The sequence below is a fragment of the Pseudonaja textilis genome, chromosome 10 (assembly GCF_049901715.1).
Source record: "Pseudonaja textilis isolate UNSWEBS1 chromosome 10, rPseTex1.2, whole genome shotgun sequence".
NCBI lineage: Eukaryota > Metazoa > Chordata > Lepidosauria > Squamata > Elapidae > Pseudonaja > Pseudonaja textilis.
The window spans coordinates 15976509-15986894 of NC_141999.1; the positions used below are offsets into that span (position 1 = coordinate 15976509).

Genomic DNA, 10386 nt, shown 5'->3' on the forward strand with positions numbered 1-10386 from the left:
AGGATTATTTGAGCAATGTCGGATGAATATATTTGACCATCAGTCTTAACGTAAGACTTTAAGTAGAGCAGGGTGTCAAACTCAAGGCCCCCTGAAGGCTGGATCCAGCCCATGGGGTGCTTAGATCTGACCCATCAGGCCACCCTGGAAGCAGCGAGGGACTGACCCGCGGTGCCTCTGCCAGCGAAAATGGAGCTTGGCGGGTTGCATGCGGCCCTCCTGTGCTCCGTTTTTGCTGGCAGAAGATTGCAGGAGGCTGTCACAGCCAAAAACGGAGCTCGGGAGCCACCTTTCACTGGCAGAGTGCTTAGGCCACCATGAGTGATGTCGAGCTGGACACACCCACCCTGGCCACGCCTCCCCTGCCTCCCCCATGACCCTGCGGCCCTCCATGAAAATGAGTTTGACCCCCCCCCGAAGTAGAGAGACGGACTGATACAGTGCAGATGTAAACAGCTGTTCCCAGGAGCTTTACTTGAGGCGTATTATCAAAAGGCTGAATTCCACTTTTAAAGACTTTCCCCCAAGTAGCTGAGAAAGAAGCCCAACCTTAAGCCTCTAATCTCCCTGTAACGCTTACGCAAATGAAGGGTTTTTTGATATAGTGTCACTCCTAGCGTCAAGGCACGTGAAAGAAATTCTTTTTTTTCTCTGCAACCGATGTCTCAGAGTGAGGCAGCCCTGTCACGTATCACCTCATAGATCAGCAGTCGCCCTCCTCCAGCCTCTTCTTACTTCAGGCACAACACAAACATGCCTCTTTCTGCTCTATGCCTACAGGAGATTGACGGCAAGGCCTTACTCTTGTTGCGTAGTGACATGATGATGAAGTACATGGGCTTGAAGCTGGGGCCAGCGCTGAAACTCACCTACCACATCGATAAGTTGAAACAGGGCAAGTTCTGAAGAAAAGAAAAAAAAAAGAGACTCTTCCTGGCACAATCATGGCCCTCTCAGCTCTCCACGAAAGGCGCGTAAAACACGTGTCTCCCTTCTGCAGCCACCACGTCCACGGAATCCCTAGGACACCTTTCTTAACCAGTGGGAGAAAGGTGACTTCCTGCAGGAGGAAGGTCCTAGGCACCCCCAATCCTCGTATGACGCTTCCGATGGATTCTCGCAAAGGGAGAGGACTCCTCAGCTCTCCGCTGGTGGCCTCTGGGACCGTGTCTGACAGGGGCGAGGACGCCTCCGGTGGGTGGAGCTGTGGCAGGGCCACCCCGCGCATTCAACTCGGCTGTATGGCCCATCTCTTGTAATCACACCCCTCTTCTTTTGCCGCTCTCTTTGAGAAGCCTCTTTGTGCCATAGGAGGAGGAGGACGAGGAGGACGTCAAGAGGCCCCTTTTCTGTGCCATACAGAAGAGACTGATTAGGAGCCACCTGAGGAGGACAAGGGGCTGCTGCTCTCCAGAGGATGGATGCAGGGATGGGGTGGTCAGGAGCCCCGTCCAGCGACTCTACTCCCTGCCTGCAGATCACTCTTCTTACTGCTCACTTGGTGCTGTTAATCTCTTCCTGTATTGAGGACTCTGGCTTTGTTTCACACACACAACACACACACAACACCCACACCCTGCTGGCTGATGGGCAGTCGATTCTTTATATTTATTTTGACACAAGCAGCGGCGGCTCTGCGTTTGTGCTGTTTACCATTCCAGCACTACAAGTGAGCCAGAGAGGCATGTGGTCCTACCTTGAAGTGGCCCGGGGCGTAACAACTAAGCAACCCCCACCCCCCATTTCCCCCTCATTCTTCCCCTCCATCTTGAAATTTTTCTCTTTGCTCTTGGGATGGCAACCATTTTAACTTTTCCCCTGGGGAATTCCACGTCTCCTCCTTCTACCATGGTACCATTAGATATACCTCCTACTTCACCCTGGCGGGTGCTTCCTGAATCGCTACCTAGTAGGCACGTGGGGTAGCAGAGGGATGCAGAAATGGGCCTCCTTTTTTTCACGTGGCTCCACCAATTCCAGTAGGGAAACCTGAATCATTGTATGTGTACGCTGGAAAATAATGTATTTATTTTTATGGCACTTGAGTGGGTGGCCCCAATGTCCTGTAGTTAAGAGAGGTTTTGCTGCTGGCTGGTGAGAATAGTGGAGGAGGAGGAGGTCGTAACCTGATGCTCCACAATTCTGCTTTTTCTCCAGACCCTCCCCTTGAAGTGGGCTTTGTGTCTGGAAAGCAAGTATGTGATGCTCTTTTTTTTTTTTTAATTCCTCCAGAATAACCATAGCAGCTTGTCCTTTGGGGTGCAAACAAATGAATGCTGAGACTCAGTTGCCCGTGGCTGTTCGCCTGCTCTGATTCCTGAACTGGAAAAAAAGGGCTAGGCAAAGGTACAAGCCTTTCATGGCATTTCTTTCTGCCAAGTTACACACTCTGCCGCTTCTTCCCAGGGTCGCTTCTTTCTCTCCCAGACACTTCCGGAAGAGGAGCTCCGCAGGCCAGGCCAGAAGGCAAGGCAGGAGGGCCTCTAAAACAAAGAATGAAAATTCACAGGCAATAAATAAATTCCAGGAAGGAAGATCCAGCAATGACTGCAACTAGTGCTGGAATGGAGCGACTCGGCCACCATCTTGGTTGTCCAGTTTAACCCCCTGGGGCAGGCCAGCCATCTGTTTCTGCTATTACTGCCTGGTTGCAGAGTACCGTTTCTGTAAGCACTGCCTACGGCAGGTAGCAAGGAGAATCCTGCCAGTGTTCTATTCTGCACTTACTCTGATGATTTTGTTTATAAATAAAATTAAAAAAGACGAGTGGGTTTCTGTCAGCTCAAAGTCAATCACAAAACACTAAATGCAGGCCTTCCGAGATCCCAGTTCATGTTACAGCTCAAAAGAAGGAAAAAGTTGCTTCAAAGGTGCTTTTTCAAGAGGCAACTGGACTTCCTGGTTTTTCTTTGAAGGCATTTCGTTTCTCATCCCAAAACCTCTGAAGAAGCTTCTTGGGTGAGAAGTGAAACCTTTTCAAAGAAAAACCAGAAAGTCTAGCTGCCTCTTGAAAAAGCACCTTTGGGACAACCATGACCTGGATGACTTAAGCTCCATAGACCTTTAAAGTTACTTCAGTAAGCCAGTAATGTTGGAAAACAATTTTACTGGGATAACTGCATGGTCTCGGATTGGTGGGAATTATTGCTTTGTACTTCTACCCCATGAACTGTCAGGACATACACAATAAATTTATTTATTTAGAACATTAATTTAGCTGCCCATCTTATCACCAGTTTGGATGGCTCCCGGTCAGAATAACTACAGGTAGTCCTTAACTTTACTACCAGTTGCTCAGCAGCCATTTGAAGTTACAATGCCTGCCTCCCCCCCCCCAAAAAAAAACCTTACATCTGGACCAGCGGTGGGATTCAAAAAATTTTACTACCGGTTCTGTGGGTGTGGCTTGGTGGGCGTGGCAGGGGAAGGATACTATAAAATCTCCAGACACAGGTGGTGTTTGCCGATTCTCTGAAGAACTCAAAATTTCTGCTACCGGTTCTCCAGAACTGGTCAGAACCTGCTGATCTGGACCCAAAATACATGATAAGGTTGCTCAGCAACCAGACTGCATTTACAACTGTTTGCAGCATTCTGTGATCACGTGGTCATAATTCACAACTTTCTTTCAGAAATCAGGGTTTATGGTCAGTGTCTGGCAACAAAAGTCCATGGCTAACACAATAGGATTGCTTAATGACTACCAATTGCTTAATGGCCACAGCAGAAGCAATTTGTGACACAGGTTTGCTATACACTGTTTACCACCTAAATACCAGTCTTAAAACTGGTTAGTTTCAATAGCAACTACTATTACTTTCCCATTGTTTTAATATCTCTGTACATTGATTTTTTTTTTAAAGACATTCAGACTGGAGCCAATAAAGGACATCTTTTAATATGGGGAAATACCTCCTAACCATGTAGTCTACTATGGGCTCAAGTGAATATGTTAGAATTGTCACAAGAACATCTATGACCTCATAATTTAAACTCTTAAGAGAGACTTGGAATATATGCCCGAGAAATAGCATGGCTAGCAGCAGCACAATTTTTGAAGAAACCTGGAGCTATTAAAGAAATGCATAAGAACCAACTCCTTATATGGCACAAGGTTTTTAAGGATGTGAAACTGAAGGTAAGACAAAAGTTTGTTCAGCTTTGGATGGCATGTCAAGTTAATCATGCTACAAGCTCAGTAATAGTAACAATAACTGGCTTGTGTTAGTTTTGCCATTTATTCAGGCCATTTCATCAGTCTTTATCTTTCCATCTCTTTTCATCGACCAAACAACAAGCCTGATATTTGGCCATGATGAGATAGGATAAACGGGGGGTGGATAGAAGGCAGGTAGGCAGTGGGTAGCTTGCAGCAGGACAATTGTCATTCCCAATATCTTAAAAACAGCAACAAAGGAAGGACTTCTCCACCTGGCGCAGATGATTTTGGTGAAATTAAGAAAGATGAGAAAGGGAAGGAAAAGAATATCCTAACAGATTCACGTAAGGAATGACACTGACTCCTGTTCGAACAATTTCTGAATTTATAATGTTTCACTTTTTACAACCACAAGCAGATAGATCCCAACATTCTAGTCAAGGATAGAATAAACGTACAAGCTGGAATTAGGATAGATGACACAATCACAATTGTAGCTAACCCTGAAGTATCAGAATTACCTGGGAGAATGGAGTAATTGCAACTAATGTCTCCCTGAGAGGGAAGTTGCTTCATCCTGAAGAAACTTCTCAGGAGAAGTGTGGAAAAATAACAATAGAATAGTCACTGAAAAAAAAATCATGAAATCATTTCATCAGTCTAATGTCTGAATCTTCATTATATGCTCTAGTAAGTCAAATCTGATTGTAAACTTTTCTTTATTGTTTGGGAGATAGCTGTTAAGTTACACCAGCAGCAATCTCCTATGTTAACACCCCTCATTCTCCTAAGTGTTATTTTGTGTGTGGGGTGCATGGGTGTTATTTCTCCCATAAGCTTTGATCTCCATACAGAGAGGTTATGCCCTTGGCCATTTGTAAGAGCAAAATCCTGTTTCTATTTCGCAGAAGCAAGCCATAAAAGAAGAGGTCATTCTTGAATCATGCACTACGGATACCTTCAAGCAAGACCAACGTAGAATGACCTAATAAGCTCTTCTGCGCTCCATCCAGCCACCCCTGAGAAATACAACCAAATGCAAACCTTTCGTTAAGGTCTGAAAATGGAAATGGACGTAATTCCAGAAATCGTAGTAGAAGCCATACAAGTAGCTGGCAATGCCGATCAGGTTCCAGAGGCAGCTTTGGAAGAAGCAAACGCTGAGAAAGATCATTCTGGTCAGACCCAAACCTATCTCCTTTACGTTGGAAACTTAAACCCCAAACATTCCAGCGAAGATCTTTGCAGTATGTTGAAGGACACCCTCAGTATGGCAAGTGTCACATTCCAAAGATACGATATTGAAGTGATCAAGAAACGTAAGCAGGCCTATGCTTTTGTTCAGGTGGCCACAGAAACCAGCCTGGAGCAAGTCCTCAAACAACTGCTGCTTGCTTCCGAGGCAGAACACAACCTCTCCAAAGAGCTTGTGCAGAAGGGGAAAAATCTTGTTGTGGGACCAGGCAAAAAGCCTGCACCTGCTACCAAAATTAGCAGAGAGGTAAGGTGACAGAAAGCTATACTATCTATTCGTTACACACTATGTGGGAAAAGCAGGATAGCTATTATATACTACTAAAGTCTTGAGAATATATAAGAGCTTCCCAGCTGTGCAACACTGAGAAGAAAGAAATCAAGAATCACGCAAACTGCACCAGCTAGAGCGTTCTTGTACTTAGAATTCCCCTACGAACTTCCATTTAAAAACCAACCATGAAAGGTATTTAATACCAGGTTGCATTCTTGAAGCAGGCCAGAACGGTGGAAAAGTCCAAGTCCACTGGTGAACTGCTACTGATACTTAAAAGTTCTTGGAATCCTCCCCTTCTCCAAGCACACTAGGGGAAAGATGTACATACATGTGTAAGAAGCAAGGTGCATGAAATGTACACCTTTTGCCTTTTTCCTCTCCCTTGCAAGGAAATAAATTCCCTTCCCCCAGAATAGCAAGGAGAAGCCTGGCTATTCTAATAAGGGATTTATTCCTTGCCACATAAGCCCTTTTTTCTTTTCTCTCTCAGCAAACCGATAGCACCCAATCTAATTCACTATGACGTGTATTACAAAATATTTCTAGCACGTCTAGATATTTTTCCACGTTCCTTTAAAATAATATTAAAGCAGAATAGTCTTAACTGCGCATCCACCAGGTACTTAAAATGAGCATGTCACGGTAAATCTAGGCATTGTTTGCAGACAGTACCTTTTGCAGCAATTGTTTTTTTGTTTAAAAAAGCCCCCCAAAGATTTGTGGTTTAGCATGTTGCCTGGACCCAGCTACCTTCTCTCAAGTCTATCACCACAATTCTGTGTTCCCTTAAGCAAGGTTTAATTTGCAGCAGGCAAGGTAAAGTCAGCTTTTAAGTGTCAGTTCAAATGGATTTAACACAGAACAGATTTGTTCTCTGGAGATGTTGATTCCATTTGACTAAATAACTCCCAAGTTATTGCAATACGCTTCAGAGCATATTATTGCCAACAGGCAATAAGAAATTTAGACAAATGTGGTATGATTATTTCAAACTGACTTATTTTATATAGGCCTCACCAACAATGTGATACATCAATACATCATATAAATGTATTGGATTGTCACACTCATAATTGCTGAACCATATAGCTCTAGGAAACTTGTATTTTGGGGGGAATTTATGGCCCTATTAGCCATAAATTTTGGGGGAAATATGTCCATGGCATATTAAGATCCTAGGCCAATTATGATTCCTCACCAGAGACCCAAAGTATCCTATACATATTAACAATTGGCTATTCTAAATCAACAAAGGAGACAAACTCAGTATAGATCTGGAATTGTAAACTCTTGCTTAGTTTCAGAGTTTTCATCAACGACAGCCATTCGGTGTCTATGGAGATTCTCGGTCATCCAGGTCATGGTTGCCTCAAAGATGTTTCAAAAGGCATCTGGACTTTGTTTTTCCCTGAAGACGTTTCGCTTCTCGTCCAAGAAGCTTCTTTAGTTCATGAACTGAAAAAGCTTCTTGGATGAGGAGCAAAAAGTCTTCAAGGAAAAATAAAATTCAGTTGCCTTTTGAAAAAGCACCTATGATGACCTGGGGCTTGGCACAAAGGCAACATAGTCAGATAGTCAGTAGAGTCCCTTTGTTAGCTCCAACTTTGCCCCCCAATATCCTGGTTACCTTCTGGCTGGAGAAAAACTCTCCCAGAAACAGCCTTTGGCTGCAGAGAATCAAGTCGAAAATGTGGTCAACAAAAATTGTAACTATAAGTCCAATCAAGATGAGATAATTAGTCTGGCAGGGAAAGAGAAGGAATTTCAGACATGAAGGAACAACAGTAATTCAACATGGTTGGGAGGATGCCAGGAACGCAGATAACCAAAGTCAACACAAGATAGTCATGTTTGCTCCCAGCAGCTGCCGCAGTCATCATTCAGTTCTTTTAAACTCTTTTAAACATTCCCAGATGTGGCTAATGAAGGGAATCAGGGCCCTTTCCTCCCGGTAAGCCATGCAACTCATGTTGCTCTCTTCTCCGTTCCCACAGTGCCCTAGGATGAAGAGGGGGTGGGCCTGGGTCTTCCTCTGAACTCCTTCTCCCTTATTCTACCTCTTCCCTGCTCTGCCCAGCCAGACTTGGCTCTTCCCGTTTCCTCCACAGCCAATAGAGCCACATTCCTGCTCCCTGTCAGCTGTTCGTCTTCCTCCTCAGATTCAGACTCCAACAGGGGCATGACAGCACCTTTGGGAGAGCCATTCAGCTTTTAGAATTCAAAAACAATCAGAGCCAATATTTAAGCCCTTCCTTCCTCATTTAAACACCAGTGTTTGTATATAAAGCACAACAGGAAAGATTGGATCAATGCAGGTATGTAATTTTTATCACAATTGCTCAACCAAAACAGGAACCTACATTCTTACAAAGCCGCAAGTCCTTTTTCTGGTGACATTTGACTATACGCTTGAATTTTACTCATCATGCCTACAGAGTGATTCCATGGGAAGCAGATCAGATGCAATCCTAGGAGGATCCTCGGGACCTGAGAGAAGGAAGCCACTGCCAAATGACAACAGAGCTAATCCCCTCAGAAAAAGTGTTCGTTACCCTTGGAGACTGGTCGACTGGCCAGTGACTTTCCTGAACAGCACCCGCTCTGACAGTGCCATTGTCCACAAAGAGATTGTTGGGAGAGAATGCCTGTTCTACGGAGCTTTCATTGGTGGAGAGACGCGGAACGTGGAATTCAAGCAAGGAAGCGGAGAATACCTGACGACAACGCTGAAGCATCACTTGCGGAAGTACACCTGTGCTTTTCTCAACAGTGAAGGGGGCAGTCTTTTCGTGGGGGTTGAGGACAACGGCTTGGTGCGTGGCGTCAAATGCGACCACAAAGAAGAAGACAGAATCCGCCTGCTGACCGACTCTCTTTTAAAAACCTTCAAGCCGCAGGTTTTCCCCACCGCCTACACGCTGAGCTTCGTCCCAGTTATCAAAGCAGAAGACACGGGCATCTTTCTCAAAGTCATCCGGCTCAGCGTCCATCCTCCCAAGCCGCACGCAGAACCTCTCCTGTACGAAACAGATCAGGGGGAGGTGTACCTGAGGCGAGATGGCAGCATCCAAGGACCCCTCTCTGGAAGCGCTATCCAAGAGTGGTGCCGGCAGGTAACGTTCAGATTTTGTGTATCTTGTATAAAGCGCTTGGGGACCAAACCAAATTCTAGCTGTTGAACACACACACACACACACACACACACACAGAGGCCTAGAGGTGGAGTTCTGTGAGGCTGTGAGTTCAATCCTAGGTAGGTGCAGATATTTCTCTGGGCCCAAGTGAGAATATATCTGCTGAACAAAACTCCACACTGGTGACAGGAAAGGCATACGGCCATTAAACTCTCTGCTAGTTCCGTTCAGCTGCCCAGACTCCATCCCGCAAGGGATTATGGGGTAGTTAAAAAATGATGATGACATAAAGAAGTAAATTTGAAAGTTCCCCAACATATAAAATTGGAGCGAGGGGGTTGAAGGAGGTGGCTTGTGTCAGAATTGATGCTTTTTCTCAGGAATACTTTCATCCTTGAAAAGCAAGTTTAAAGCTCTCAAAGGCCATTGGAAGGAAGCAGTTTTACCTTACTGCTAAATCCTTTCCAATTAAAATCATAGGTAGAGTTTAGCCACTGATGAGCACTGGGGTCAATCTTCTCTCTAGCAACCCAGCAATTAAAATATTCAAGACAATTTTTTTTTCCTGCTACGGTGCTTTGAAGTCAACCTTCTGCAGAATAAAGATTAAGGTGCTCCGAAATAACACGTTCCTGCTAGGCTCATGCAAGAAAGAAGGACAAGCCAGATAATCTCCTTACGCCTTTAAGAGACTTTCTGGCTTTCCTGATGCCATCACCAGAGTCCAACTTGCAAAACAAGCTGGTCATTGGGCCATCACTATTATGGGGAAGGGAATGACCATGACTTTGTAAATTTCCCAGAAATGGACACAGGAAATCAAGAAGCTGGAAGTGAAAACAGGTGACTTGCTGAAGGAGAAAGAAAACCTGCAACAGCAAATACGTTCGCAGAGTAACAGCACGAAATGCTGCGTCATCTTGTAACTTTAAGCCATGCCGTCCATAATCAGCTGGAGGACAGCACATACCAGGGCAAAGAAAACGTGGCCCAGTTAAAAGCTTGGATCTACCTACGGTCATCTTGTGTCAAGAGTATGGTGGCCGTTATTGGGCTTGGCTTACCTCTTTCCAATCCATGTAGAATATCCTATGGCAACCAACATTGGAGAAAGCAATTTTTCCCTTCTCTCTGCATGTGTGTGTGTGTTATCCAACCAGTCAGGTTGATGAAAGTGAAGGAAAACCCACCCCTTTTGCACATGCACTCTTGTGCATCAATACATTTCATGTTATGGGTATTTAAAGGGAAAAAAAACATTATCTGCAACTATATTAACACGGCATCATTTCCCCTTCTCTAACCTGCCCTTCCTTCTGCCGCTTTTCACCGTGTGGCTATCACTGCTATGGGCAATTCTCCCCTTAGAAAAAGGGGGGGGGGGAAACAGGGTTACTGCTGGGATTCCAGTGATGTTCAAGCAAGTCTAAACCTGGCTTATGGCTAATATTCTTTAACTGACATCTACCTGCATTTATATGGGTGGATGTTTCAGATTATAAATAATAGCGACCTCCTTTCCATGTGTTAATGAACAGCAGCTAAGTTAATTCCTTGAGTAA

At 44.8% G+C, this 10386-nt stretch overlaps 2 protein-coding genes across 15 annotated transcripts in view; both read left to right on the forward strand.

The window, feature by feature from the left end:
* Positions 1–2766, forward strand: part of SCMH1 (Scm polycomb group protein homolog 1) — a 41596-nt gene extending 38830 nt beyond the window's left edge. For 13 of the 14 annotated variants that reach the window (XM_087939857.1, XM_087939862.1, XM_026702435.2 and 10 more), the window contains one exon: positions 781–2766. In XM_087939857.1, coding sequence (XP_087795983.1) covers positions 781–906 — 126 coding nt within the window. In that variant the 3' untranslated portion in view covers positions 907–2766. The remainder of the gene's footprint in view (positions 1–780) is intronic. The other variant, XM_087939854.1, reaches the window with a different exon arrangement.
* A 2324-nt stretch (positions 2767–5090) lies between these two features.
* SLFNL1 (schlafen like 1) lies at positions 5091–10102 on the forward strand. Its single transcript, XM_026702431.2, has 3 exons — positions 5091–5660; positions 8126–8803; positions 9628–10102. Exons 1-3 carry the CDS (start codon positions 5223–5225, stop codon positions 9748–9750), a joined length of 1239 nt encoding a protein of 412 aa, XP_026558216.1. The 5' UTR covers positions 5091–5222; the 3' UTR covers positions 9751–10102.
* Positions 10103–10386: the final 284 nt, after the last annotated feature.